At 35.9% G+C, this 25,077-nt stretch overlaps 1 protein-coding gene across 1 annotated transcript in view; it reads left to right on the plus strand.

Moving 5' to 3' along the window:
- The window catches only part of BBS9 (Bardet-Biedl syndrome 9), a 272,395-nt gene that overhangs the window by 14,258 nt on the left and 233,060 nt on the right, over positions 1-25,077 (plus strand). The window contains exons 6-9 of the mRNA XM_057367718.1: positions 13,279-13,453; positions 15,085-15,169; positions 16,941-17,124; positions 18,403-18,532. Coding sequence (XP_057223701.1) covers positions 13,279-13,453; positions 15,085-15,169; positions 16,941-17,124; positions 18,403-18,532 — 574 coding nt within the window. The remainder of the gene's footprint in view (positions 1-13,278; positions 13,454-15,084; positions 15,170-16,940; positions 17,125-18,402; positions 18,533-25,077) is intronic.

A 25,077-nucleotide genomic window follows, 5' to 3' on the forward strand; every position in this document is an offset into this window, starting at 1 on the left:
ATAAACCCGTTCATCACGTAAGTTTTATAAGGTCAGATTATACTATTATGACATCATGCAATTCCACCACCAGAGATTGCCATGCTAAGAATTCAACTCATTATATGAAGTGCTGTTTGCTGATAGTTTATAGTATCTTGAAAAGTATTTTCTGATTTTGCATCTGTAGTATGTTCTGAGTCTTTATGAGTCAAATACCAATGGCTTAGTAATTGGCTCAAGATTATAATTTAAGATGATGAGCTCATTAGAGAGGTTAAGTTTGGCAGCAGCCTGGGCTGTGGTGACTACACCCTGGTTGAGTTTGTGATCTCAAGCAGCATGGTCTTGGCAAGAAGCAAAGTTAGGATCCTGAGCTTTGGAAGAGTGAAATTCCAGATGTCTACGGAATTGGTGAATTAGATGCCCTGGGAAACTGTCCTTAGGGATAAAGGAGCTGACCAGAGCTGTCAGTTCTTTAGGGACACTTTTCTTAGAGCACAAAGCTCTCCATCCAGATGTGAAAGAAATTGTGCAAGGCAGGGCAGACACCAGCATGGATGAGCAAGGATCTGGTTCTCAAGCCAGAGGAGTAAGAAAGAAATGCACAGCCAGTGAAACAGAGACAGGTGTCCTGGGGAGAGTACAGAGGTGTAGGGATGGGATGAAGAAAGGCAAGTGATGTGAAAAATCACAAAAAGCTATTCTGTATATATATTCTGTAAGTATGTACGTCAGAAAAGAAAGGCCAAGGAGGGTGTACCCCCGATAAATGAAAAAGGAGAACTAGTAGCAACAGACATGGAGGAGACYGAGGTAGTCAATGAATTTTTTGCCTCACTCTTCACTGGCAGTCAGGTTTCTGACATCTCTCAAGTCCCTGAACATTTTTGTGGGAGTTAGGAGAGCCAAGTCCCTCCTGCTGTAAGCAAAGAGCGGGTTTGGGACCACTTGATGCAATTGAATAACCACAAATGTGTGGGACCTGATGACATGCATCCTAAGGTCCTGAGGGAGCTGACTGATGTTGTTGCAAATGGACAACATCTTTCCTCCAAAGATAGGCTGAAAGAGCTGGGGTTTTTCAGCTTGGAGAAGAGAAGGCTCTAGGGAGATCTTACAGTACTGTTGTGGCCTTGCAGTACTTAAAGGGGACTTAYAGAAAAAAGGAAGAGTGACTTTTTACGTGGACAGATAGCAATAGAACAAAGGGAAATGGCTTTATGCTGAGAGAGGTGTCCCATTCCTAGGAGTTTTCAAGGCCATGTTGGATGGGCCTCTGAGCAGCATGATCTAGTGGGTCCCTGCAAGGAGGAAGTCACTCTGAGACCTGTCCAGTCTGACCCTGAATGTTTCCAGGCATGGTGCATCCACTACCTCACTGCACAACATATTRCAGTGTTTTACCACCCTCATTGTAAAAAACTCATTCCTTATGTCTAATTTAAATCAACTCTTTTTAATTAAAACCTTTGCCTCTTGTCCTATAACAATATACTCTTGTAAAAGGTTTGTCCCCATAAATAATTTAAAATGTTGTGCAGGGCTGGTAAGTCCTAAGTAAATGGAAGTTCATTTGTCTGATTGGAAGTCACTGCTGAAAGCTTCTGATAAATAAGTTGCATGTTTTTCCATTGTTAAAAGATTGGAATTGAGTGGACCAAGTGAACTGGATATAGTGTTAAGAATCCCTATTCTTTTTCTTCTTTATCATGCAGTGTACTTCGAGTTCAGATTTAAGGGCATAAATCYGGTATTAATCTAGAAATAGTTTTATTAAACAATACTCCATATATTGTTTAGTCTTAATAAAATTAAAACAATGTTAATTGAAAAGCAGTGAGAAGGGTTTTTTTTGGTAGCTAGGTAGTGATTGGATTTTGAGCCAGTATTGTTAAGTTTTGTGATTGATATAATTTGGACATAATTTTATATCATTCACATGTTTTTTGTTTATGGTTRCACCAAAATATGCCTAGTTATTTCAATTAAAATAATGATGAATTGGATCTGTTTTACCCGTGCAGGAATTTTGGTTAATCAATTTACCATTGTTGACATCAATTATATGAAATGATAGTAGTAAGCTATCCTCATGCAGTAATATTGAAACTCTGTGTAATCAGACATTAATTAATTAAGATAATTATCAGCTGCTTAAGAATCTCATGAATTTSCATATTGGCACAGTGAAAGATTTGCAGGGAATGGGCATTAAACAAAACTAATTTTTGACTCAGTGCAAATAAATTCATATTACTTCATAAGTAATTTTTATTGTCTTTTCCTAACATGATGTTTAGATAATTAGTGCTGAAGTTACCTTAATTTTGTACCTACAACATACAKAATAAACTCTGACCTGTGCCTTGACTTTGTCATGTCCATATTGAAGCTATTTAGACATGGTCTGTTTTTCTGCCTATAGAGAAATCTGAGAAAGAAGATACTAGTTTGGAAAATGACTGTTATTCCTACTTTACTGTTTTCTGTTGAATGGATTAGGGCTGAGCTACCTTATAGCTGTTCACYTAAATCCTTCTGTGTCTTGAGAGTCGATGTACTTGTGCCTGACTGTTCATAACAAGAGAGATTTACTGATGTGAGCCTGCTTATAAGAAGTGATGGTATTATGCTTTTTATAGAAGAAGAAAAGTGTCCTTTTTACTTCTTGGAAAAAGTTTGCAGATCAGGCCGCAATTTCATTCTTGCCTTGTTTGCCTTGAGTCGAAAGTGACTTATGTTTGAGGAAAGTGAATGCAATAAATTTCTGCTGGAGTAATGTGCAGAGTGGAGAAGGGCTTTAAAGTAAAAACAAAGCCACTGTTACATGAGACTTAGGCAGCTTTACAGATTATCACATAAATTTCCTGTGGTCAGTTGTGCATTAGATTGAATGCTGGGCAGGATAGTAGCTCATATATGAACAAACAACACTGTGTAAGGAGTGAATACTAAAGTTTTCTACTTTGAGCGCTGATGAATGAAGTGCAGGTTTCCTGAGCTGCTCTCTGAAGTGCTTAGGAAATGTGTGAATGATCATGTGCCATGGCAGGAGGATGCCCTTTCCAAGGTAAAGATTGAGTTCTGTGGTTGTTCTTCAGGACATAATGGTACATTAAGGTGGGTGCATGAACACTCTGAACACTTCCAATTTTCTTTGTGATTTAAAAAAAAAATCTTTTTCAATTTTAAGTTTTTTTTTGGTCTTCCTAAGAACTAGAGAAGTAGCATATTGACAGCGTATCAGTGGGGGACAATCTATTGGGTGGCACTTGAATAGAATACAAATTTTATTTAGTGACAGACAGAAAGCATAGTTTAATAACTTCGCTTTCTTAGCTGCTGAATTATTTTCGAATGGCGTTTAATTATAAATAAGGATTTTGCACTGCAACAGCACTATTACTGTTTTGTGTGATGCCACATACTTGCATTATATAATAGTTAAGTAATAAGTCAATTAATCACAGTTTTATATAAGTCTTCAAATGAGTTGATACATGGTTTAGTATTGTATCCCCCTGATAAGCACAGGTTTAGAAATTTACTTTTTCATCTGAAACCTTAAAGCCTTAAGTTGGCTTCCAGAGCAGTTCAAAWTTATTTGAAGTTGTTTCATGGATACTGTACCAATAAAAGCAAATAATAAAACAATAGCAAAGGGAAGGAAAAAAGAAAATACAGCTTTGGCATAAAAATATTACAAGCAAAAATGTGTGAAAATACCTTGAACCTATCTTTTTCTCAGCAAATGCCATTGAATTAATTTTACTTTTATTATAGCACTAGCCTAGAGGCAAAGTATGTTTGTTACAACAAAGAGGGTGCTACACGGAGGAATTTTTTTAATAATGAAATACAACATATGCACAAACCATGTAACTTTGTAACAGGAAACTTTGTAAGAAGGGTAGACTGTGCTTAACTTTTCTACAATTCTGCAAGAATAAAGTTTATTAAGTGTTAGTCAGAAAAAAATTATCAGCTGAGTTTTATGCTGTAAGGTTAAATGATTGTTATGACTATGTTTAAATAGTGGAGCAGTATAAATTCAGACTTTGATTTATTGGCTAGTTCTGTTAGGAGCAGAATATTTAACTGTTGCCTTTCTGTTGAATTGCTTCTGTATAAGGGCAGATTTTTGGAAAGGTTTGGGCTTCTGAAATTTTTTCATGGATTAGATCTGCTCATGACTACTTCTAAATGGTTTCTCACTTAACTTTGGAAAACTGATAATGTTTTGGGTTTTTTCTATTAATAATGGAGTTATAACCTCTTCTCTAAATTGAACATGTGGATGGGAAAATGATCAAGGAAAATGTTCTCTGAAYCTCTTACCATCCATTTCCTTTTATCTTCAACTGTTCTTAACAGTAATGATTGTAGCCTAATGATCACAGCCTAAAAGAAATAAAAATTCTCAATACCTTCATTATGCCAGAACTTTGCCTCACTTATGAATTGCTAGATAAATATCTAATCTGCAATTTGTTTAAAAGAAGCACTATAATTAAAGTGAAGTGAAACCAATTGTAGAAATACATAACATTGTAAGCAATTGTATATGGAAATGAAAGACTTGTTTTTCAAAATTTTGCTAAATTCTGCAAGATACTTTTTCTAATTTCCCTCATTGAAGTATGGTACCCAAAAGTGTGCAGTCATGGTGCACTGGTAGTATAAAATGTTTTGTATCTTATATGTGGGGTTATGGCTTCTGCAGTGCTTCTGCCAAGAGTCAGTGAGTGCCAAGGCAGAACAATAATTACCTCATATGTTTTTAATAGCACATGTGTATTAATAATGACCCAATCTGTCTTTTGTCTTTTTGGTGACATATTGTTGACTCATATTTAATTCATCGTCCTACTCTAATCTCCAGATTCTTCTTCTTAGTGTTATTGCCTGTCATTCTCTGGCTTCCTGTGAGTCAATTGTCTGAGATCACATCAGATGTTTCATTTCAGTTTAGAGATGCTGTCTCTAAAGTTTAGAAATGCAGTATATGTCTAATAAATAGTCTGGCATGATGAATTTTCTTTGCTTCAAATGTATGTAYAGCTTCATTATTTACATATGTACTTTCGTATTAAATGTTCCAGCATATCATGTGAATGCATTTGTCTATAAGATTTGTTTGCTGCCCCATAGTTTTTCATCCAAAAGAATGCAGTTTCAGTTTCTAACTATTAGTCTATTTTGTCTTCTCAAAGGGTCTTTCAGAAGTGTGCATATATAGCCTTTGTTTGTTTTTCCAGTGTTCATCRGTGATTACTCCATTACAAATAAAGTCTCTAACCTATAGGAATTTATTTGGAAGGTCACCAGACCCTTGTTAGTTGCTTTTCCTAGAGTATCTTGTACAGGCTTTATTCTAATTTTATTTTGAGTTATTACGTTTTATGCAAATAATTCCTGTCAAAAATCACTCTATTACATCATTSTGGTGGCTTAGTGTCTAAGTACTACACAACTGCTCACTCACTTTCTCCCACCTCACACTGGTGAAATGGAAGGAGAATCAGTGAAAGGTAAAAACTGAGGGCTGAGACAAGAACAGTTCAAAATTTGAAATGAAGTATGATAATTATGAGTAATTATCATGATAATTAATAGTAATGAAAACAAGAGAGGAATAAAACCCAAGAAAAACAAATAATRTATTATGCAGTTGCTCACCACCCAGCGATTGATGCCCATCCTGGCCCCCATCAGAGATCAGCCCCTCACAACCARCTCCTCATCATTTGAGTGTTCTCAGTGTGCTTCCAACAGTCTCAAATCACAAGATAACAAATTGCTCATGCTTGTTAAACCTGTGATGTCTTTTCTAAGATTGCCAAGAAGAAAACTAGTAGGATGGTGGCTTTTTTTGGTAGAGATGTAATTCACTGACTCATTTGACCACAAAGTAAGAATTAATCATTTCTGTATGTTGGTTGCTAGCCTAAGATATATATAGACAGATGACTTGAATGTGAAAAGTGACTGTATTTCCTTGGTGTTTTTTAGCAAATTAAGTTAATTTCTAATTTTTAGGGTATATTTGAAATATCTTGAAGGTGTATCAGACTTCCATCTAATACTCTGTACAGTAAACCCCCTTTTGTGTTGCAACCTTCTSACCATCTGACTTTGTTATAATCTATTTTCAATGAGTTCTTTGGATGTGACTGCAGTTATTTTGGCAATCACTGTTCTGCAAAATATCTTCAACAATTCTCTAGCTCAAAAAAATTAGTAAATAATCATACAGAAGGGATAAAATTGGAAGGTATCCCTGGAGGCCAYGTAGTCCACTCACCCTGCTCAGAGTTCCTAGAGCATGTTACTTGGGGTTGTGTACAGATAGCTTTTGAATATCTCCAGAGAAGRGGACTCCACAATCCCTCTGGGCAGACCATTCCARTGCTCAGTCACAGCCTCACAGTAAAGCAGTTTTTCCTTGTGTTCAGGTGGAACTTCTGGTGTACATCAGTTTCTGCCCATTGCCTCTCATCCTATTGCTTGRCACTATTGAGAAGAGGGTCCATCCTCTTGGCACCCTCCCTTCAGATACKTATAGACATTGATGAAGRCTCCTCTCARCCTGTCCTCATAAGAGAGATGAAGCTGTCCCTTAATTATTATCGCTGTTCTGGTGGACCTGCTCCAGGAGCTCCATGTCTCTCTTGTACTGGGGATCCCAGAACAAGACACAACACTCCAATTGTGGCCTCACCAGGGCTGAGTTGAGGGTCAGGATCACTTCCCTTAAGCTGCTGGCAGTGCTCTTGCTAATGCATCCCAGGATACCATTGGCCTTCTGGGCCACAAGGACACTGCTGGTTCATGGACATCTTGCTGTTCATCCCAGGTCTTTCTCTGCAGAGCTGCTTGGACCAGCTCTATTGGACTCCTCATCCCTCTAGGGCATGGGATTCTTCCAAGGAAGTCCCTGAAGAGGTCACAATTATCCCTTCTGAAGTCCAGGGTTGTGATGCTACTCACTGACCTGCTACTTCCTCACAGGATACTAAGCTGCATGATCTCATGGTCATTGTAGCCAAGGTTGTCCCYAACCTTCACATCTTCAACTATGCATTCTGTGTTAGCTAGTATAAGGTCCAGCAGCACACCTTTTCTAGTTGGCTTCTCCACCACCTGTGTCAGAAAGTTATTGTCAGTGCTTTCCAAGAACCTCCTGGGTTGTTTGTGCCTCACTGTGTGGTTTCTCCAGCAAATGTCAAGGTGGTTGAAGTCCTCCATGAGACCCAGGACGTGTGACTGTGAGATTTCTTCCAGCTGTCTTCCTCCTCATCAGGCAGCCTGTAGCCATCACCCACAGTGGTGTCACCCTTACTAGCCTGCCCTTTAATCCTAACCCATAAGCTCTTGACTCACTCATCATCCTCCCTGAGATGGAACTTCATTTATCTAAGTGCTTTGGGAAGTGCTTAGCAATCATGAAGCTTTTCAGTCTAAGGAGACCATAAAAGGAGAAATAGCAGAAAAGATGGGGAATTTCACTGGGTTTTAACAGTGGGATCATTTAGTTCTGTTTGGTTATAAATTTTCAGGTCTGTTTTAAATGGAATTTTAAAGTTGATGTATTTATTTTATGGTGGTGACTTAAGATTTTACTGATAACTTTTGAAAGTACGTAAAATATCGAAAAATAGGGCATGTATTCAACTTCAGCTGAACTCAATGAAAGGTCTGCTATTGATTTACGATTCACTAAAAACATCCATGTGCCTGAACTATTCAGTCAAATGTTATTGATTTTGGAAGGCCAACTGGTGACCGTAGTTGTTTGTGGTAGCTTTGCTAGTTCAGTAAGATATTCTATAACATTAATATAATGTCCGATAGATGTATAACTTCAGATGAGAGCGGAGAGGTTCACATACTGGAATTTCTCCTACTTGCTTTAGAAAAAGTGTATTCCAGTGTATTCCAGTAATGCTTGTATGAATGCAAGGCTCTTAGAAGATTTTTGCAGCTTCTAGGGCCTGAAAAGTAGTTACTGAACAAGTTATGGCAACAAACAGAATTTAAGGAAAAGAATTTTACCATCTCTTCCTGAATTGTCATTATTCAGGCTGCATCTATGCATASAGCCATTTTCGAGACCTCCTCTATTTCGAGACCTCCTCTGCTGTCTTTAATTAATCTTCTGCATTGAAAAAGAGAGCAACTTTGAGCAACACTRCTTTCACAGCTGCCTGAACATTTTTCCTGAGAAAATTTCTTGTACTAGGTGGAAACATCCTCTTTTAAATGAGGAAAAAACTATTTGCTGAATAAGGAGGTTGTAATAAACAAATTTTAGTACTGTAATCTGTTTAGGGGAAGAGGCTTTAYCTCTCATATCTACACAGTGCCAAATATCATGTTTCTTTTAGAGGAATTTTAGTGTGTTGGATGTTGCAGCTGTGATCTTTCTACTGCATGCTGGTCTATTCTAGTCCTTTGACCCATACTAGTGKTTCTCCTAAGGGTCCTTCCACCACGTCAGGTTAATATGAGATTTAAAGGCATCACTCCCAAGTCACGTAATTTATGTAACCTTCTGGTTTAGATTTGAATCAAGAACAAAGGAGTATATCACAGGTTTCYAAGGGATTAATTGTGTGAGTGAGGGCTGATTGGCCTTTAGAGATACTTCAACAGTTTGAGATTCCCTTTCCATCTAAAATTGTCCTTACATTTTATGACAGGCAGATACCTTCAGAGGTTAGGTAGAGAGAATATGGTATGATGGGTAAGAAAAGCAAGAACATTTTTTTTTCTTGTGGCAGCTTTGACTGCATGCTTTACCATGACTTGACCAGGGAGGGTCCTTACAGAGGGCTGTTACAGAGAGACCATCTCTTGTGTGGGGACTTATGAATATGTTCTACTGAAATACTTTAATATCCAGAATGGATTAGGAAAGAGTTAATGCTAACATCAGTAGAATAAGGACATAGTGTTTTCCTTAGTTTCTCTTTAAGTTCTTCTCTTTCTATCCACTGCTCTATTTCCTTCCCATTGGAGTGATTTTTCAATTCCAGCAAAAAAGCACCTGGTCAGTGTCAGCTGGAACATGTGTACACTTTGTGCATCATTTGGGATGGGTACTTGCATTAGCACTAAGAGATGCAGGGCAATTTTCCTTTTCCTCTTGTGTTCAGGGTATTGGCAGTCAGATCCTCTGGCCCAGGATGAATGGCCACAGCTGAATTCCTGAACTTTGGTGCCTTCTGTAGTTATGCAAGGAGCAGCCACCAGACCACCAAGCTAGTAAATTCAGAGTTCTTTCTGAATGTATGCTGACACATGCTTCTTGCAGTGGGTTAGGGACTTGCCTTTTACTAGTCGTACATTATTTGAATAACTGCTCAGCTTATTTTCAAATGGTTTTTCCATTCATCAGAACTGATTCCTGAAGTTCTTTTCTCACAGCTGGCCCAGATCTGCTTTGCAAAAGGAGCTACACTCAGCAGCAAGTGGAATTCTCAAAAATGGGTTTGAACTGGAGGAGTCTTTGTTCTGTATGCTGTGAGAAATTTTCAGGGGCAAATTTAAATGCTTGTTTAAAGTCGGACGGGAACTTGTCTTCCTTCCCATGTGTGGAATATGTTAAGAAAGTGACCAGTGAGGTGATGCACATAAACTGTATGTTTATGTTTATGTGCATCACTTCACTGGTCACTTTTTTCTCTTATTAGGAAAACATTTCCCATGTATCATTAAAGGGCTCTTGTGTTCCTGAGTGTGTTGTAAATGCCAGTATATCTTTTAATTTCATTTATGCTTCCTTCCACACAAGGCTTTTTTAGTGAGGCATTTGATTACCATTGAAGGCAGTCAAAGTTTTCTCTGCTGATGTGTTCCTAAACTCTGTTATTTTATGAAGCTTTTTTCTGATTTCCAGTTTATCCCACTGTAGTTGTCTTTGCCTGATTTCATGTGGTGCTCAGGCCTTGTGATTACATAATGTACATTTTATGAAAATGWTTTGGTGCCAGAGGGGAAGCTCAGAGTACAGGAAATTATTAACATGCTAAAAAAYTTGAGGTCCAAAATAGCTTTAATTGGAAGCTTATTTCAAAGAACTACCACCTGCCTCTCATTTTATCTTTGCATTAGCTCTGAAAATACTTTGTCGCTTAAAAGTGTGATGTAAATATATTCATATTCTGCTAGAACAAAAAACTACAAAACAACAGTAGCTGGACTTGTACTTARAAGTAGCACTTTCTGGCTAAGGGATATTACTCTTGAGATACGAGCTTCTGAAACTGTGTAGAGTACACTAAGTGATTCCATCTGATATGCAGAAAACACTGTGGTTTATATTTTCACTTTATAAATGTGTCACTGGCAAGGCCAACTGGCTGCAATAAGCTTTTTTGAAATGAACATTTCTGGTTGAGTGTTTGGAAGACTGCATTTCTTAAAGTGAARCATAAAAACTTCATTCACTACCTACACATTAAAAACAAATAGTTGAAGGAAATAAGCTGACCTATAAAAAGCTGGGAAATAAGAATTAATACAGAATTTAATTTTCTTTAATTATGCTTTACATGTAATAGTTTGGGTAACTGGCGTTTGATCCACTAGTACAAGCTAGTTAAAATCCAAATTTGAAACAGTGAGTAGGAACAACACAAATTTGATGAACAAAGTGGTGGGTATTTTAAGTGCTGCTGTGCTTTTAAAGGCCAAAAGAGTGATTGCTGATTCAGTCTTGTGTCTCTGTTTCTTTAGACAGTACAGTTCAGTACTGCAGTGTGCTTGCAGATCACTGGAGTGCTCTAAAGATCTTGTCATAGTGTGTCATGTCATGTTCAATTGTATAACTACTGTTAGAGAATTCATAGGATACTGTGGAAGGGGATTTGAAGATTCTCTATACCCAGACTTACAGGGTTGCATTCTTGATAAAGRTGTAAAATAGAAGTGGAACTGAACAGTTAGCTGATGTAAAGTGTCGAGAGCGTTGCCTGTATGCCTGATGCTCAACGTGAACATACGTGATTTTGAGGTAACAGAGGTGGAATAACTGTGATTACACAGACACCTGGATTATGAAACACTGTTTCCTTGCATGCCAAAGAAAAATGCCACTTGTTACTTTTAGTAGCCAATATATTTTAAAATAACTATACCTAAGAGACTGTGGTGGCAACTAGTGAGCTAGCACCTTTTTTTGGATATCAGTGTTTGTACTAGTTTCTCAGGGTGCTTTTACTGGTTAATCATAGTTTTGTACAGCTGGCTCACTCTTTCTAGACTGCATCAGCAGTGTGATAATTATGTCAGGAGCTGCTGGGAAATGGAGGCTGGGTATTGTTAACATTGATAACATACCAGTACAAAACTTCTCAATTTTCCCTGATGGTCCCTACTCTTTGCTGACCAGAAGCATGTGATAGGACTAAATACTGTGACATTTCACAGCTTAGAGGGACAGAAATCTACTATAGGTGCCTTGGAATAGTTCAGAGATAAAAGATAACTTTGAATGTCTGCTTTGAATGATTCTTCTCTTGACGTCATGTAGTCCAATCCTACTTCCCAAGCAGGTTCAGCTAGAAGTTGCTCAGGATTGTGTTCTGTTGTATTTTGTGTATGTCTGTGGGAAAAAAGTTTACAGCCTTTATGGAAGATAGGCTGTAGTGTTTGATGACCTACACATTAAAAAAAAAAAAAAAAAAAAAAAAAAAGTATGTTCAGATAGAATTTCATGTGATACGGTTTGTTACTGTTTGCTTTAGTCCTGTAAATGGGTGCCATAGAGAAGAGTCTGTTGCACTCTTGTCTTTTCCCTAGGGACTGAAAGATTCAACTCAGACAAATGAACAACATGAATTGCACTTTCAAACATCCTTCTTATCCCATGGTTGTTATTTGCAACAGGGCTTATGATACATGTTATGAATTATATGCAGAGTCTGGAAAAGAAGGATGGAAGGCCTTCATTTTTAGAAAATGGGAAAATCTGAAAGAGATGGCGGAGAGAAGGACCCTGCTGCTTTAGCTTCCTTTTTTTTTTTATCCCCTAAGCTAAATTTTTATTGTGTATTTCAATCACAAGGACAAGTAATACGATGTACTTTCTGCCCTTTTACACTGCTATTTATTTTTAAGTAGTTAAAGTTTCTATGAAGAATCATGATGGAGATGTACAATGTTTTGCACTGTACATTTGTTGTTTTTTCAGATATTGAATATTTCTTTGACTTTTGTTACCTTTACGGAATTTTAGGAATGAGGTTTTAGTCTGTTTTTGTTTTGCTTCATCTGCCTATGTTAGAAAACTTACAAAAGGATTGAGKGTGGAACTTAGTGAACAGACAATTTTTATGGGTCATTCATGCATACAGAATCATCCCTGAGACAAAATAGAGTATTTTAATTGAGGTGAATAGACATTTTGATTTACAAATATTTAATGTTTGCGAGATAAGGGTTTTTCTATGAATTCAGGAGAGATGCATCTATGAGCTTCAGAAAGTGTTAGTCTTAATGGTRTGGCTTTCTTTGAATGCATAAAAAATATTGTTTGTACGAATTGTTACCYTTGGATATGAAGTGCCAACTGCATAATCAGCTTTTGATCTCAGAAATCTTCCCAGTGAGACTTTGAATTTAGATTGGTGTACTTGAGGCATGACAAATCATGTCTTAAGTCAAGTCTTGTGGCTGCTGAATAATACATGAGGCTTGAAGTAATTTACTTCAACTTGAATTTTTTTTATTTGATATTTTTTAGACTTGCTGGAGATACAGAGTTGGACCTTGTTTGTTTTTTCTTTCCTTGAAGACAGAAATTGTGAATGTAAAATATGAAAGACATTACCATTGTATTATTTTCACAATACATACTGCTTAAGTAGACTTGAAATTAGAGAATTGGTTATTTTAAACCACAGTTGTTATGACTGTTTGTAAAGTATGGAAACATTTAAGAACTAGAATTATTTGGTGTTTTGGGAATATTGAAACATTTCTTTAAACTGAAATTGTAATAGTTATATCCTTAGAAATTTTGTTTTGAAATAAAATACCTTAATTTTTTTTTAATGTATTCTGAATGTTGTTCCCCCCCCCAATGTAGTTTGTTTATTTTAGAAAGTAAGCTTTTATCGAGGTTGGAATATTTAGTGTCCTTCCTCATAGTAAACAGTCCCATAAATGAAAATTTACTTTTTCTAGGATTATTTATGAGTACAATTTTAATTAACTCATGGTTTTAGGATTAAAATTATGCAAATAACATTGCTTTGTTTCCTTTGTATTTCTTTCTGTTGCTTCCCTTAGGTCGAGATTTGATCTGCATACAGTCCATGGATGGGATGCTCATGTTGTTTGAACAAGAAAGTTACGCTTTTGGCCGGTTTTTACCTGGTTTTCTTCTGCCTGGTCCCTTGGCTTACAGCTCTCGCACAGACTCTTTCATTACAGTGTCTTCTTGTCAACAGGTTGAGAGTTACAAGTACGTGTTTATGTTCAGTAGTTGCAGYGTACTTTGGTGCTGTTGTTTAGTAGGTAAACACATTGAAGGTAATTGTATTTAATTTTTAATGCCTTTACTGGAGTATCCAAAAGCAGGTAGTTGCAGGAAGGATGTTGCATGTTGATGGGTGATTACTGTCTCTGTACAGTCAYAGAAGAAAGCATGCTGTGAGTCCTGAGGATTTTATGGTTCTATTTTATTTTTTATAAATCTGTTGAGTCCACTAGCTTATCAATGCTATGTTGCTCCCAAATGCCAGGTTTTTCCCTGTTTCAGTTCTCTCTAACCTGTGCTTTCAGTGTTGGAACATGGATGAAACTGTTGTGAGCTATTTTGGTTTGTGGCCATATTAAGTTTATGGGTTCAACATTTAGAAATTTTGTTGAACAAGATGGGAAGACAAGACTGTGCAAGACATTTCCACTTCCTCCAAGCACAGGGACTATGGATTGTAAGGCCAAACATTAATCTCTAATAGAGATTGATCATGTTSAGGTGGAACTTCTTGTGTTTTAATATATGACCATTACTCCTTGTCCTTTTGCTACACCACAGTACATGCATGAAATAGGAGGAATATTGTTGTCATCATTTAAAATCTCTAATTTTGACAAAGAACAAAAATATGTACTGKTTTTTTAGATTGAATTGGAACATTCAGAATTGTATTGGTTTATACTTAGGARCTGATGGCACTTGAGGAATTAAACACTTAAAGAATTAAACATTATCTTTTGGATAAGTTTGTGTTGTGTTGATTGGGTTGGTTTCTGTTGTTTATTTCATTGATGTAGAAACTGTAAATATTTTACAGATTATCAATGAGTATACACAGGAAATRGGGTAGATCAGTAAGTCAGGATACCAGCACAAATTCAGGAAAGCAACAGTTAGAGAAGAGTCAATGAGGACACAGTTTGAACATGGGGGATGACATAGGTGTAAAGAGGAGAGATAGATGTGCAGAGCTTTTAGGGCAATTGCTTCTTTTTGTTCAAATGTCTTCATTGTCGTTTTTATTAGTATAGTTTGTTGGCAGTTAAAATAATAAAACCTCCCCAAACCTTCCAACTTCTGCTAAATGTGYCACCTACTAATTTCAGTTTAYTGAGGYCTCTTAGTTTGGAACCACTTAGTTTACTTAATGGAGGTGCTTGCAAGTTTCTCCATTTGATAGAGCAATTGTATTTCTGAGTTGTTTAGGAAGTTTTTTAGAAGCTTAATAAGAGMAAAAAATTTCATTTTTTATTAGAATTCCCATTTCACAATTTGATAAGAATTTGGTTTCTTCTTATATAAATACAGATCTTTGTGATCTGTATTTCTATCTTCTGATATTTAGATTGTTGAATTTATTTTAAGACCACATAAAACGTGATTAGAACTGTTCGTTTTAACTTTTACCTTTACACTTAGCTGCTATCTATRGTGGTATTAATCTTAACATCTTTGATGATAATACATATGTTGCAGTGGGCTTTCTAGCCATACTTTTAGACTGTGACATGTATAGTCATGATAATTATATGCTATTTCWTACTTAATGTAAAGGTAAWAACTACAAAGACATCTTTTATTTTTTTAAAATCTTTTTAAACTGCTTGTTACAGATACCAAGTTCTGGCATTTGCGACAGATGCTGATGAACGACAAGACACAGAACAGCAAAAACTCAGTTCTGGAAAAAGACTTGCGGTAAAACCAGTTTATTTTACATACCCTGTATGAACACTGTGTACACACTGAAAACACTGATACTAAGTAACGAATGGAAACATTGTCTGCTGACAAAGGAGCTGATCCAATTGCTGCTAAAGGCAATGGAAAGACTCCAATAGATTTCCTTTAAGGTTTTTTTGGGCCTCAGTTGTTTAAGGTTGGACCTTAAAACTTGCTGTTATCCTAATGAGAAGTGAAAAAGAGAAAACTGTGTAGTGGAAATAACTATTTCCAAGGCAATCTTTATAATACAGAACCTACAGTGTAATAAAATAGATAAATAGGTACACCTGAATTACTGCTCATTTTTAAAAATGAAGTCTAATTGTGACTTTGTAATGTGGAAAATTAATCTCATTCTCCTTGGGGAATCTTTTGTAGTTAGAGAAAAATTCACAATGAAATGTTTCCGTAAACAGTTAGTGTCCTGAATTCTTTTTGTCAAAAACCTGTGGATTCAATAGTGTTCTGGAGGTCCCTGTGACTAATTTGTTTAATATTTGATTAATATTTGTTTAATATTCATCCTGCTAAGAGGAAGAGAATTTAATTCTTTGTGGTTCTGCAACAGAGTTACTTGTCTGCTAAATATGCTTATATAAATAGCATATATAAAATGCTATTTTCGGCATATTTCAGGTATGACAGTAAAATAAGGGGAGAGCATCTTCCTTCCACTGGCTCATTGTAGAATTTTTCTATAAGTAGGCTGAATCCTACATCTTGARGTAGAAGACAGTCTATAAATAAAAAAATCTGTAAGCTTCATTAGATATGCTGCAAATGAAACAATTTTTTTAAAATCTAGAACATGAAGCATACATGGAGACAAACTGTAATAAGCTGGATTTTTCCCTTTGACTTTTAAGATGGCACTTCCAGTTTCATATATCAGATATTCCAGGATATTTGCTGACACATTCTTTGCTCTTTAAGRAAAATGATTGATGCTGTTCATATAGGAAGGGCTGACAATGGAACTCTGRTATATTTTTGCTTTAGAAATTCTARATTTCTGTTTAAYGAGCTTGGCAGAAATCAAAAGYATTTTTGCATRTGTGTTTAGTTGAAATTTCTCAGAAAAGCTGAAGAAACAAACCAATGAAATATATCAATAAGCAGTAGTATTGTTTAAAGGCAGATGAAGTAGGATTTGTAAGTAGTTGTTTATTTTATCTATTATTTATTTATCTATTTTATGTAGTTGGAAAAGTAAACTTACTATGACATATATGAGCATTCTCCAGACTGAAAGGTGTACATTAGTGACTGCAAGCATAAATATTGGCATACACACCTAAAATATTTGTCTAGTTTTCCATTTACATATGTTGGTAGAATWAGTTGTCACCTTTTGCTCTCTAACCTTGCCCTTAATGACCAAGGACATGTAGAGAGGCTGAKAAAAATGATTCTAATATTCTGTTCTTGGATTCATTAGTGGAAGTGTAAAGCATTTCCATTTTGAAATGGGATATGTATTTTAAAATTTAAATATATTTAACTGAACTTCATACMCATCAATTCATGACTGTTTTAAAAAGATGTTTTTGCTGCTTGAGTCACATTAAGGAAAGTTATCAACTGCACTCAGAATAAAACGATAATTCTTGTCCAAAAAAGACCTTGATTTTGCATTTCTATCTATGTTAATGATATGTAATTTGATTAGTTCTGAGCCTTCTCAAAGTTTTGTCTTTAATATGCAGCTGTCAATTATTTCTGGAGCATGTTTTTTCTTTTGAAGGTGGATTGGGTTTTAAACATYGGAGAGCAAGCACTGGATATATGCATCGTCTCATTTAATCAGGGAGTTTCTTCTGTTTTTGTGCTTGGTGAGAGAAACTTCTTTTGCCTTAAGGATAATGGGCAAATACGATTCATGAAGAAGCTTGATTACAGTCCAAGTTGCTTCATTCCTTACTGTTCAGGTAACTGTTTTGTAAAAGGAAGATTCAACTGTTTTGTAAAAGGAAGATTCAACTTAACTTTAGCTTGGTTACTTTTAGAGCTAAGAGTTGTTTGTGGATTGGTTTTTTTTTTAACCACTGAACAAATATATTTTTCTGAATAATCGGGTCGGATGGGGCATTGAACAACATAGTCTAGTGGAAGGTGTCCCTGCCCATGTAATTTAGGTTAGATATTAGGTAGAAATTCTTTACTGTGGGGGTAGTGAGACACTGGAAGAGGTTGCCCCAGCTCTGGCAGCGTTGAAAGCCGGGTTGGATAAGGCCTTGAGCATCCCTGCCCGTGGTAGGTGGGGGTTGGGACTAGATGATCTTTAAAGTCTGTTCTAACCCAAGCCATTCTATGAGTCKGTGATTCTATGATTTGTAGAAAGTGTGTGAAATTGGAGCTCTCTTGTTGAACGAGGCTGGTTTATTTTCAAATGTTGCTTAGTGTGAAGTGTCACAATTTTTAGAATCTAAATATTTTCTTATCGCCAATTTGAGGTACTTGTCTAGTGCCTAGTCTATCAAAGCAGCAAACACAGAAGAATGAGAATCTCTGGAAGAACAAACTAGTGTTTGAGGACATTCAGTTTTAATTTTATGACCTTCTGATATTTACAGATTGTTAAAAAAATCAAATTAAAATTTGTTGTAATTGTGGTGGGGGGAAACAACTTGGTTAGATACTTGGTTAAAATTACAGACTCTTAATACCTATTCTCTTTTGAAAACTGTCTGATAAATTTTTGACACTATGTCTCCTTTTGAATTTAAAGTATCATTTTAGTCTTTATAAATTTGATCTTGGCAATCTTCACATTTTATACTTTCTGATATGAATGATGCTATAAATAAACCCTATAAATGCGAACACATTTAATTGGTATTYGCAAGTTTATGTATTAATGAATAGTGTAAGCAGCAGATATTTAATCAATGTGTATTTTGTCATATCTATCATGTCTATCTATTATGAGTCTTTGTTTGCCATGTTTTAAATTACTAAACGTGGCTGGCCAGAACCTTAGAAAGCTGTGGCATGTATTGTGTAATATGCAATTGAAATTGGTATCCTTAATCACATATGTCCTTGGTTATTGTCWATGTAACTTTCATAACTTTTGATGCTTTATATTAAAGTAATTTATAACAAGTAATGGCTTAAAAGAAAACATAATTRTATAAGTCTTGAAGAAAAGTACTGGCTTTTGAAAAATCTTTCATCCTAAAATTGTTTTTTTTATCTTTGAACAGTGCAAGAAGGAACAATAAACACTTTAATGGCWAACCACAATAAAATGTTGAATGTTTATCAAGATGTTACATTGAAATGGGCCACTCARCTTCCCCACATTCCTATATCAGTAAAAGTAGCAAATTTTCAGTAAGTAAATTGTTAAAGTTTCCTTTTTTCTTAGATTAATCTGAAATTGTGTAATTTGCTTCTAGATCCTAACAAATAGTTCTGAGGTATRTTACAAATTAGGTGACTTTTAAAAGGAAAATTCAAAGTGTTTTCCCTTTGTTTTKTAAAATGTTCATTTCATTAATGAGTGTACTGTTAATTCTAGAACAATACAAGAATTGCTGTATTATGCTGTAGGTTTTCTGTTTTTTCTGAGTGAATTTTCAACTAGGAGTCTCATAGGTCCGGTGCAGTAGCTTCTTTTTCAAAAGAATGGGAAGTGTGTTTATGCAATCTGGCAAAGTCCTTCCCTGAGACAGGAAAATAGGGAATCTCACTGAAAATCTGTTCTTCATTAAGCATTTAAGAGCATATGCATTCCAGAGATGATTTGTTGGAACAGATTATTAAATCCAATGTTAAACTATGGAAATTAAGGAGCTACTTAAATTGCTGAGACCTGCACTGCAGCARTACAAAACTTTTTGTAAAAAGAGCATAAGACAGATCAGGGAAAAACTGATTGGGTGGGGACTGGGCAAAGAGAAGGTAGGACATGTTTATAGCTTGGGCCATGACTGTTTCTGAAAGAAGCACACCAGAGATAAGTTCAGCCAGTCCAGTTTTATGGCTGTACTGTGTTTCCCCAGAGCTGGGCTGAGTGCTGGTTGTGCAGTGCCTATGACCACAGTGGATGCAGTAGGGGTGTCCCTGTCAGGTAGATCTTCTGATCCTCATCAGGCAGRTGGCTGCTGGGCCAAGAGACTGGATTGCTAAATGTTTGATCATAAGTCAAACATTTTATATCCAAACAGATGGAAATGCAACATCTGACTAACTAGCTTTACTGATTTGTGCAGAGTAATCTGAGGGATGTTTGTGTTTTGCTTGTCACTAATAGTTACCTAATGATTTTTAAAAAAGATTATTTATAATTTTTTTTTTAGACTCTCTGGAGAGAGTTGGGCTGGCTTTCATCCAACAGGTCTTGACTAGTGAGATATAATGAGCAGTCTCAGTGGGCCATTTAGTATAACTGAGAAGTTAATTATTCAGGATATGACAGCATGGCTTTTGAAGTATGGAAAGAAATATTATGTTAACAAAAAATGGAAAAAAACCATTGGTTTCTACAACAACAGATTGTACTAACATTTGTGTATACAATTACTTGTTTGGAAACTCATTATGTTGAACCATCTGTTTCAATAATGCATCTAAGAAGTTTATGCAGATTCTGTGTGCTCCCTTGTGAACTTTAACACTCAGCAGTTTGATATTAGGGAAAAATTTGAGATCCTAAAATCTGTCTCAGCTCAATTTGCTAGTTAGATTCAGAATTCCCGCAGACCTTCTAATGCCAGAGTTTGACTTATTTTTTAGCAGGTAGAGAGACTGCAATCTAGCTATGCAAACCTCTTTATACAGGTACTGATATATGAAGGAGGAATATCTGTGTGCCTACACCCAAGGGCCTAAAAGGCAGAGAGGTTCAGGTCTACGTGTTTCTGAGCTATCCTTCTCTCTGTCTATTGAAAAATATGCGGTGTGCTTGTACTTCCTTCTGGTATTAAAAAAACAGTGAGCTAAATGGCAAAAACTGTAGTAAARCTTATAGAGATAGTAATTTGGCTTAAACAGGGCATATGTGTTTTGGGGTTTTTAATTTTTTTTTTAAATAATTCAAAAGGAAATTCTTTGTGAGTCAATGTAATAATGGTTTTCTTGTACTCAAGAGRGACCTCAGTCTTAGGGCCTTTGAGCACTACTGTAACATAAATAATATTAAGTACTTTAATAAACATAAAGTYGTTAATCCCACACTGCTGAAAGATTGAAGAGCCTTAAATATGACATATGCCAATTAATTACTTTCTTCACTTTTATTGCAATAATACTTACAAAGTAAATGGAGCATTCTGAAAGTAGTTATCTCCACAGTTCATACATGTTCATCTGTATTTTCTCCTGGCATAATGTCTATTACTTCTAATGCTTGCTGGATAAGGAAAGCACTATTAGAAGCTATTTTACGTAAATCCCTTGGGGCAGGGGTAATGATTGCCTCAAAAAAGAAGGTTCTGATTCTAGTGTATGCCCCTCATTATTATTTATGAATTGATTTTTCTTCTTAAAATAACATGTAACACAGTATTTCTCTATTGCTATACCAGTATGTAAATAAAGGTAATAATATGCTACAACATTTGGGATTAAATTCCAGTACAAACTGCTTGATTTCCATCACATTTTCAGAAACATGAAAGGAAAAACAGAATCAAAGACAAGTGGTTACTTAGAACATTTTTACATATCTCTGCACACTATTCTTAAGCTGTTGAACTGTACTTTTTTGCCTTCTGTTAAAATCTGAATGCTCTCTGTCAGGAAGAGAAAATTTGGTATAAAAGCTTTTGCTCAGAAGCTTGAACTACAGGCAAAAATTTGAGTATTTATCTTTTTCTGGATTTTACTGGAATATCTCTTAACTAGTCATTGAACTGGAAGTTCAGTCCTAGTAATTGTTACGGAACTTTGTCCCTTATTATGTTGGAAGCTTATATGCTGGTTCTGTATACTGTTTCTGACATATTTTTAGTGTCAAGAGGACTCCTACATGCTTAACAGTGCCTGGATTGCTTCAGAAGTGTAACCACTTATGCTGACAGTTTCAATTAATTTAAATTGCTTAGTCTGTGTCTCAGCACAAATTTGTCTTCCCATGGATAGGCCTGCTTGAACAGTTGTATTTTTACTTGCCGTATGTTGGTATCCTTCAAGTTTTGGCTATGCAAACACATCCTCACTGAAGCTGAAACTCTTGAAGAAAATAGTTTAGGTGTTCTGCCTGAGTTGATTAAAAAACTCCAAACATCTCCACACCAAGTCCACAAACACCTCCTCCCAAATCTGGTTTAAAGAGAAACTGTCCATATACTGCAGTTGAAACAGTTGAAATCTAGGAAGTTACACGAAGGAGTGACAAGAATTCCTACTCTGCTCAAAATTTCAGTGTTGAAATGGTAGTTGTAAGCAGCACTATTTGCTTGGTATCCATCATAATTGTGTAAATATCTTCATAGCATTGACTTTATAGCATTCCCTTTTTTCTTGCTCTTTGGTTTCCCTTTAGAATTTTTCTGTTTACCTTCTTTGTACCTCCACATCTTATGAAAGGAAGTTCCATGAGCAGTATCTCTTAGACTTCTGGATTACAAATTCTATGAATTTGTTACTGGTTGATACTTCTTGAGATGTGTTAAGATTTCTCTCTCTCTCTCTCTCTCTTTCGTCACTTTTTATGAGCCTATCACAAGTCATATTTGTTTTTCTGTATCAGAATTATTCTCTCTCCATATGCTTGACCATAAAAGGTCCTTGGAGTAGATTACAGTACTTACACAWCTACTTTTCTGTTTATTTGATACTTGGCAGAGCTGTTCCTAAGAGTATGTCTTTTAATGGCTGATTGATTGYACCAAGGATTACTCTGTCCTGGTTGGCCTGAAACTAGAACATTATGTTAAGGTGCATTCAGTCTGAAGCAAAACAGCTTGTGTTGCCAGCCCCTGGGATGTTTCTGTCACAAACATCTGAAATACCATTGTGGGTTGAGTTAAAACACATAGAGTATTATAGTTTGGATGTGGTCTTGGGAAAGGGGTTTCTGTTTTGATTACTACAAAGTTATGAACCTGTTTTTTGCCATATGAAGCCTTTAAATTGTGGAGGTTTTCTTTTCCTATGAACGTTTTTGAAGTTCTAATTTCTGCTTTATTATGTGGTTTTCTTTGTATACAGTCTTCAAGTTATATCTGTGAATGCTTGTCTTTTTTTTTAACTGAAAGAGACTTCAAACTTCCTCAGATACCTCTTTTTTTCAAGTCAGTTTTTCATGATATCTCTAATTTTGGTTCTTTGTGCTTTTGACTGTCCACCAAGAGAGYAAGTCTGGTGGTATCTATGCAGCAAAAAAAAATGTTGATTTCATGTGGAATTTATCAGCAGGCACAGTTCTAACAGGAAGCCAATCTCAGAATTTAGGGGATGTGTTGTGGGAAAGATATTTCTTCCCTCTCTGTTCTAATGGGGACTCTTACTACTTTAGGCATTAGTTTATCAGAAAATTTTGAATGAAGGATATTTTCCCCTTCAGCCACATTGGAATTTGGTTAGTAATACCCAAAAGAAAAAACTTAGAGCCACCTGTAGTACTTGTCTATAGGTAATTGGATGCTTTGCATGTGTAGTGCCTCTTGTTTTTTAGGAGCTACATCTGGGAATTAGAATACAGTAACCCATTTTCTTTTGGAAGCATTTGTATGTACCTCTATATCTGTGAGCAGAAGGAGTGTTCTTCATGGAAGAAAGGTTCTTGAAGTGAATAACCCACAGAATGACCCATATGCCTTGTAAAATGTGAAGTTGCTTTTATTACAAGGGGTTGACAGGTATGGACAAGTTGGTGAAAGTAGCTAGAATATTTGCTTTCACTTTCATTTATTTGACAGATAAATATMATTTTACTTGGTAATGGAACAACGTGTTTTCTGAAGAGGAAACATAAAGAAGTCTGGAAAGACTTTTTGTGCTGGAAGTGATAAATTACTTCTAAAAAATTAGAATTTCCGAGTTCCTTAAAATATTAAATTTCTAGGACTCAATYTTTTAGCTTGAGTTAAGCTATTAGATAGATTTTCATTATTTGAGATGGGGAAAAAATGATTTTCTTTTTTAAACAAAAGTAACTGTTGAAAAGCCAGGAAATAAAGTAGACTTTATATGTTCAAGAATGTAAGCAGGGTTACTTAGCAAGCTTTATCCACACTTCAACTCTTTATGAACTTCAAGTCTGCCTAGGTTTATTCTGAAAAATGATCCCATAAATATATCACAGGGTCCCATGTCTTCACCACTGATTCTGTTTTGCTCAGTTTGCAATCAAAAAGTGATTTCTTTCTGCAAATTGCTAGCACCACAACTAACTACAGTATTTGAAATCTACTGAGCTAATTTTTTGTTGCTGCTTTTCCAAGTGTGATCACTGCAGTCTTGACTGTCAGGATCATGCCTGAACTCCTAACATTGGTATCTGAATCATGAGCCTATTTTGACTGTGTCACATAGTACAGTCATCAGCCATCACTTAAAAACAGCTACCCATAGGCTACTGGTGTTCATTTTTTGACTTATGCATTTCTGTATTTGATTTTGCTGAATTAGAGAYTTTAATGTATTACTTTAAAGTTGTGTTGTGTAGGCTGAGATGCAGGAAATACTGCAGCTTTCTGCATCRGTTCAAAATTATTGATTTAAGTTGCTGTAATTGTGTTCAATTTTCTTATTACTTGTAAGACAAARTAAAATAAACCAATGTGTTAAAAATTTGTAATGTTCTTGTATGAGTCTCTCCCCTCACATGAATAGTGAAGAAGCAGAGTGTATTTGACTATTGAAGTGACTGAAATTCAATTTTCTGTGTAATAATTTTAATAAGTGTTTGAATATTGTATTGTTCCATGTGATGCTGATAGCCATGACTAATAGCCATGACTACTGCACTTTCCTGTCTCTCAGGAAATCCCCATCTGTGTGACAGTTACACAGGTGCATTTTTCCATATTTTAACATACAAGTTAGTTTTAAAGACAGTGACTTCTACCAAAGTTATAATCTTCTGTTATGTACTGAGTTATCATTTTACTCCTACTCTACTAGGAATCATTCACCAGAAAGATGAGTGCCTGCACAGAAATTTCCTGCGCTTTAACCCTGGGTGTGAAGGAATGTGTGAGGAAGGTTTGGGTGGGTTTTATGACTTAGTACCTGGCTGTGTGTTACAGGACTCTATTCCTACCCAGTCTCTCCCCACTGGCCTGCAGCTTGACTGCAGGGCTGAGAGTTATTGGGCTGGTGACTCAGACAAATAGAAATTGTCCCTACATCACCTCCAATACATTTGAAGCATAAGCTAAATGACACGTGCTGCTGTACTCCAGGATTGCCCATCAGTTTGCATTTAGAAGGGGTACACTCTACTGAAAGAGATATTCATTGTGTTTATTGCATTTAAAACCAATCCCATCTTTCCCACAACACCCAACGTTTTGCAGTTGTTGCAGCAAATGGAGAGAATCACCTTCTTTCCTTTTTTTGAAAAATGTTTAACACAAYGCTCCCTTTGGATTTTCAGATTTGTTAGTATTTAATAATATAAGAATGATTGGGAAGCAATGTTTGGTTTGTGTACTTACTGATCTAATGAAGTTTAGTCCCTGCAGACTGTTGTTCACTGGCTTCATAGGACAAGACATGTTTGTATGAGTAATAGCTTGAGCCCGATATAGTTAACATGCTTGTAACTTCATGGCATTTTATCTGAATAAAATCATATAAAAAGTGTCTAATTCAGCCACTTGTCCCCTTAAAGAAGAGAACATATACTGGGATTTAAATTCTTTGTTTTGACACAGAATTAATTCCCAGATTTGARCTCATATTTAGTTCAACAGTCTGATGAGTTT

Source organism: Malurus melanocephalus, unplaced genomic scaffold (assembly GCF_030028575.1).
Source record: "Malurus melanocephalus ecotype Western Australia unplaced genomic scaffold, MMel_1.1 scaffold_83, whole genome shotgun sequence".
Lineage (NCBI taxonomy): Eukaryota > Metazoa > Chordata > Aves > Passeriformes > Maluridae > Malurus > Malurus melanocephalus.